General features: G+C 42.3%; 1 protein-coding gene across 1 annotated transcript in view; it reads right to left on the bottom strand.

Moving 5' to 3' along the window:
* Positions 1-270: 270 nt before the first annotated feature.
* Positions 271-6,671, bottom strand: part of pitpnc1b (phosphatidylinositol transfer protein cytoplasmic 1b) — a 14,388-nt gene continuing 7,987 nt past the window's right edge. Inside the window, exons 6-10 of the mRNA XM_010744397.3 lie at positions 5,684-5,776; positions 4,148-4,303; positions 3,235-3,298; positions 3,006-3,092; positions 271-1,569 (exon numbers count right to left, since the gene is read on the bottom strand). Coding sequence (XP_010742699.2) covers positions 1,412-1,569; positions 3,006-3,092; positions 3,235-3,298; positions 4,148-4,303; positions 5,684-5,776 — 558 coding nt within the window. The 3' untranslated portion in view covers positions 271-1,411. The remainder of the gene's footprint in view (positions 1,570-3,005; positions 3,093-3,234; positions 3,299-4,147; positions 4,304-5,683; positions 5,777-6,671) is intronic.

Genomic DNA, 6,671 nt, shown 5'->3' with positions numbered 1-6,671 from the left:
CGTCGTCTCGCGGAGAATAAAAAACGCCACCGAGCTACAGAGCCAAACCAGGTCTTAGACCAAGTGGCTGCCTCTTTTCATGTCCACTGCTGCTGGTTCCACGTGGCACACAAGTGTGAAATTGGTGAGTAGATTACATGCGAGGGCTGTGATGTGCCAGCAGCTGGTCCATTTTTACAGGTCAATACTGATCAAATGTGGCTTATAATGTGTGCAGTGAGTCAGTTTTTTCGCTTATCTAGGCAGATATCAGGACTCTGGTGAACGTTCTCACTCGAAAGAAATTGTTTATTGATATAAATCCATTACAAAAGACTGTACAGTGTAATGTTCATATACATTTTTACTCTTCATTCATTTTTTATTCTCGATTAAAACTGAATATCTTTACAAAAAAGGCAAACTGTATTATTTCATCTTTGATCCCTGATAAAGGAAACCCATTCTCCTCTAAACGTCCATTAAAATTTTTTTAGATAATAATCTTATAAACGCTCACATCATTGACTCGTAATTGAAGTTTATCCCTAGCTTGACCCATCTGCAGCTCTCATCTAAGCGATCAAGGAACCAATACAACGCCTCACTGCCCTCTGTCAATACACCTGGTCTGACCTATTGGCTGAGGTGGAGAGGAGAACAGATCCATAGCATTGACAGCCTCCCCAGTTCTCCTCTGCTCTCTCATTAGATCCACTCTATTAAACTCCTTATGCATCTGTCTGTAGGCTGCTGGCCGGGGGCTGGGAAACAATCGGAGAGCCCTGCTGGTGGTCGTGAGCACCACTGTGGCTGAGGAACTAAGAGAAAGCACTGAAATGGCACCGGGTTTACAGGCTGTTGAATACACTGGAAGGATTCATGAAGGCTACAGTAGAAATTGTCTGAGTAGGCACGTTGTGATTCATGTTATGTTCTTGTGCATTTGAGCGGTTTATGACACCTTATGTACATGGATAAAAATATTTCTGCAACAATGTTAAAGGACATTTTGGCACATACACTTATTCGCTCTCTGCCAATACTGCTTTCATATCCGTACGGTAAACAGCAGCCAGTTAGCTTGGCACAAAGGAAATCAGATCTCTAACGGTTGCAGCAGCACATATAAAGATAATTTGTTAGTATTTTTAATTTAGTAGTAATAATACATTTCCCAGGACATCAACCCTGTAAAACTGGGGGGCTGTTTTCCCATTGTTCCCAGTCTTTATGCTAACTAAGCTTATCTGTAGAAGTATTGATCTGAACTATTCCATTTAGGTTGATGCTGATGTAACTGTTTGAATGTGTGTGTGTTACTGTTTGAGAAATAACATCACGACTCTAAAGGTGAATGTTGACATTGGCCTGTGTGTGTGTGTGTATGTGTGTGTGTGTGCGCGCTGTACATGTGTCTGTGCACGAGGCATCATTCTGGGGTGGAATTGAGGCGAACAGGGCTGTGAGGCAAAGAGGAGGCAGAGGGGTCAGACATGGTCACTGTCGTCACTCCCATCTTCTTCAGGGAACGCTCATCTGTCACAGAGATGGAGCGAGAGTACGCGGGACGAGAGGCAGGCGGTGGACCTGGAATATGAACAACAGATAGATAGATAGCAAATTCAAATTGTGAAACTAAGAGGAGGAGAAAGAATAAGATACACATGAGATGACGAAAACAACAAGACAGAGATAAAAGAGGAAGAGCTGTGTTTCAGTTTTCGGTTTATTTAAGTACAGTTAAGATCTGTGTTGTAATCTTCAGAGTCACATTAGTTAAATCTCTTATTGGTATTCAGCTCACACACCTGATGTTTTATTAGACTCTCTAGAGTAAACGACACCCATTTACTTTTATTACAGCAGATGAATGAAATGAATGAATTGATAACTATTACAGGAGGTTGTGCAGAGATGGATGCAGTGGCAGTGTTTGGCCTGTAGGAGGGCCTTGGCGGTGCAGCGAGCTGCAGCAGGTTGAGCAATGACTGCAGATTTGTTGCAGCTTGATGTTTCTCATCATCACACAAGGCGAGAGAGAGAGAGAGAGAGCACAGGCAGCGAGATACAGGCCGTACTGGGAATTCTACCTTTGATATCTCTCACATCCAGCTGAGGTTCACCAGACTAACCAGCAGGGGGCAGGGTGACCACACACGCACATACATGCATGCACACGCTCACACACACACACACACACACACACACACGATACAACACATATGCCTAGACACAGACCCCCACCAGGGCTGACATTTGCAGCTAAGTGCTGCAATGTCTGGTTATTTATGTTGAGAGGGCTGGTGATGTGGAGAGTTCAGCAGGTGGCTGCATTACACTGTTTATCAGACCGACGCAGTGGCATTATCACTTCATGAGCCAGCCTACACTCTTCTCCCCCCTCTTACATCTGTCTTTCTATCGTCCTTTTCTGGGCATACACCCTCTGTCTCTCCCTCCTCGCTGCTCCTTGTGTTGTGAAATGCCTTCTGACTGCTCTCCTCTCTCCATTTTACTCCCACAGATGTACACCAGCCATCTGGGTACTTGTAGGGCACAACTAAGGCACTAATGGTGCAACCAGCCTCTATTCAACTCTGTTACGGAGTTGTTGCTCCATATCACAGCATTTTGCAGCGTGTTGACAGCCATGGATAACATGCAAGGCTAAATAATACAAAATACTTGTGAAGATTTATTGTAAAATGTGGAATCAGTGCAAGTTTTTCCCTCCCTACTTCCTCTGAACATCTCCTGCTGTATTTGCTGCTCATTATGCTGAAATTAAATGCAAGAATAATTACCACAGAGCACAAATACACATTTCAAACTTGCTGCTCTTTTCATCTGCTCTCCCTGTTTTCACCTCTCTCTCGCCCTCTTTACCTTCACTGCTCTCACATCCAGCTGTATTCTCTCTCCTCCTCCTCCTCCTCCTTCTCCCCTTTTTCTTCCCCCATCTGTCTCCCCTCCCATCCACTGTGGTATTTCAGTACAGTACAGGTCAGGAGTTGCAAGCTCACCTGTGTTGTTCTGGCTGGATTTGACTTTGCTGTTGGTCTTCTCTTGCATCGCCTGTTCGTACTTTCTCACCTCCTCCAAACTCAGCCCTGTGGGAATAACAAAGGACACATATATTAAATGTATGTGTATATTGAGGGTAAAATCTTTTAAAAATACAACTGCATTCTTTTGAACGTTTGATCTTGTATCTGTTAATAATAAGATTAATGTATGCATGTATGTACTCACCGTGCCATTCGTCTATCCACGCTACTGCTTGCCTGTGGCCAACCAGAAGAATGTCTCGGATGACCTGGAATAATAACGATGGTAATAATGAAACAAAAACTTGGCAGAAGAAAGAAATGTTACGAAATATTAAATCTTGTTATCGCATTATGTCAAAATAAGGGTGATAACTTTGTCTATCAATGAATTCAGTTCATGCCTGCACACTCATGAATAATGACAACCTTTGTGTAATCACATCAAACTAATTAGATTACGGTCGAGATAAGTGAAGCGTCTTATCTCAATGGTTATTTGCGCTAGCCTTTGTCAAAACTGAAGCCACGTTCTCGTAGACGCTCTTTACAGAAACAATGTTGGGAAAAGGGCGTTGTCAGTTCTGCTTTTACTTGCTTCATTGTGGAGGGAAAATGCGCTGAAAGTGATCGTTTCATCAGTTGTTTGACGTCTTTTGTTCGCCATGAGAAACATTTTGAAAGCCTTTGTTTGCGACAGAAGAACAGAGACACTCCTACTGTTTTGTGGTGTAAAAACAATGCAGCAAATTTCTTGATAAATGTGACCTAATGGTGGATTACACAAAACTCAGATGCAGAGGTCACTGGAGGCCAGCAGGCTTTTTGGCTGGGATGTCGGAAATGACTGTGGTAATTATTTATTTGTGTCAAAATGCAACACACGCCACATTTGAATAACAAATGAGGACTGCTGTGGATCATTCCTTTTACTGGAAATCTACAAAGTGAAAGACTTGAACCTGCAGAACTCGACAAAGTCTAATTAAGTTAAAACTTTTCCACCTTGTATTACATCTATACGGGCTTGTAATATTAACTGCAGTTCATATCTTGATCACACCCTCTTTACGTCAGCACAGGGAAAGGAAATGATGATGAAAAACAAACTGTCTCACTTTATGTATGAACTCCTCAGTCCTGGTTTGGAAGCCGTACACCTCAAAGCTGCACTGCACCCTCTTATAGGAGCACATAATGGGCTTGTGGTCGTCTCTCCAGCCTTTCTCCAGAGGCCCTCGACCAGTTTTACTTGACTGCCAGCGACTCAGGTCCTGCACAGAGCAAACAGTGGGTCTATACATCACTTGCTGACTCTGCAGAAATTTTGTCCCTGTGAGGCGTTTTCAGGGGTAAACTGTGGATGTGAGTGTGTGTGTGTGTGTGTGTGTGTGTGTGTGTGACGATATGTGTGGAGGTGCAAGCAGGTTGTTGCTCAACACAGCCCATAAGAGGGAAGTGTGATAACACACATTATGCATCTTTGGCATGATTGGAAAGTGTTTGTGATTTTATGTTCTCACTGTGTCACTTGATTTATGAGATTGGTGTGTCTGTGGTATTTTGTTTGTGTGTGCCTGTTTATGTAGCATGTGTATTGATGTCTGCATGTTTCTGTGTAACCAGATCTGTGAAGTGACCTTTCTCTCCAAGGACTTGAAGGGAGTAAAGAAGTGTAAAACGTTGGTGAAGAGGGAATGAAGATAGGCAGATTTAAGAGTTGTGTGGGTGTATTACTGATTTATGCTCTTTTCAGAAGCAAAAAACACAACAACGCAGTAAAGCAAAAATAAATAAGGGAAAAGGTGTGTGTATTTGGCACTTGTGTGTGCTAATGAATTTTCTTAAGAGAAGTTCTACATTTTGGAAAAGAATTTGCTATTTGCTTTCCTGTTGAGAAGATTAATAACACGAGAATGGAGCCACGGCCAGAAGGTGATTAGATCAGCTTCACTTAGCATAACAACTAACAAAGAAGGTTACAACTGCTAGGCTGGCTCACTTTAAGACCCAAATCTGTACAAATTATTATTAGTTATGTGCTGTAACGAGCCACTGGTCGGAAAGTGATAGTTAGCATGTGTAACTCGCTGTAAAACCCAAGCTGCAACCACTGCGGCCGTGAATGTGAAGCCAAAAACTGCAGTTCCCATGTTAAAATGAGAGAGCCACATGTGCTGAGCTTCAAAACAGCTCTTCAGAAACCGACTGGTGATGTCACGGATACAATGTCCATTTTTCTGCAACTTAACAAATTGTTTTTGTTTCAGATTATAATAAGATGCCGGTAGGTGTATTTTTTTTTTAAGATTATTATTTTTTGGCCTTTTATGCCTATTGATAGTACAGCTGAAGATAGACAGGAAGCAGGGACTATAGCCTCCACACACGGGGCGGCCGCTTAACCCACTACACTACCAGTCGCCCCTGGGAGGTGTATTTTTATTTTAAAACAGTCGTGAGTGTGTTATTGATCTTCTCACTTAATCACTTAAGTGTATTTCCAGAAATACAATTTATATTTTTATAATTTTTCCTATAGTTTAATCACACAGCTTTAAAACCTCAATAGGCTCAGTATGTTTTTCTACACACAGTTAAATCTGTTTTTGCCTTTATGTGGCTGCGTATGCTTCTCACAGTACAGTATGTACCTCTGTCTCTTTGTAGTGCTTTTCAGGGATGGGGTCACTCAGGATATCCAGAAAACTGACATTCTCCGCTGGGGTTGGCGTGTCCCCAAACACCTACATCCAAACAGATGGAGGGGGAGGTCATATAGTATAATGAGAGCAGACACACGTACTCTCACACGTATACAGTCATACACTCTGTGGAAAGCAGGATGAGAGCAGATGAGTAACTGTGTAGAAAACTGAGGTCACACACCATAACACCCCTCACTCTATCCCACCCTGAGGCCCTTGGAGCGAATCACACTGGAGCAAAGAGAGGATAGAACAGAGAGAGGGAACAGAGGAGGGGGAACTGAAAAACAACAAGGACATACTGGGGATATTAAAGGAGAGGGGGAAAAAAGAAGAGATATGAGACTGGAATACACTTTTCCTTGAGAGAGAGAATGGAGGGAAGCCCGGGAGAGTGCACTTCTATCTTGTCTGAAATTTGTTCTAATGCCCCGCTGAAGTTGTTCATTTCACAGTTGAAAACTAACAAATAAGAAAAACCTGCCCTTAGATAATAGCCCGCCACGCGCCTGTGGTGCTGTTGTTGGTCTGTGTCTACCCAAGGTCTTGCTCCCTCTTATGGAATGTGTTGCATTAGCTGAATGTATTGTGTTGCTTTCCACAATGTGCTCAGGACACGATGCTCTCACGGTTTCCTTGTTATTGTCTCCGTGTTCTGTGTGGTGTAGATATCCATACAGAGACACAGAGAGCCTTGACAGCGGTGGTACACACGCATTACTTATGCAAAAGAGCTAATACCACGCTATAGAAATATGTTTTTGTGTTATGACAAGTTAAAGTCCTGCATGTGCTGAAAATAAAAGTAAAACCAGGAAAATGTCTTTAAAATATGCAAAGTATATAGCTGAAAAATGGCCATTGTGACTGTTTTACTATTATGTTTTGTGCCATTAGATTATTATTATTTTTAATATTTTATTTTCAGTTTTAT

Source organism: Larimichthys crocea, chromosome XIII (assembly GCF_000972845.2).
Source record: "Larimichthys crocea isolate SSNF chromosome XIII, L_crocea_2.0, whole genome shotgun sequence".
NCBI lineage: Eukaryota > Metazoa > Chordata > Actinopteri > Sciaenidae > Larimichthys > Larimichthys crocea.
The sequence above is the reverse complement of the archived record's forward strand: the minus strand, read 5'-3'. Positions and strand labels throughout refer to the sequence as shown.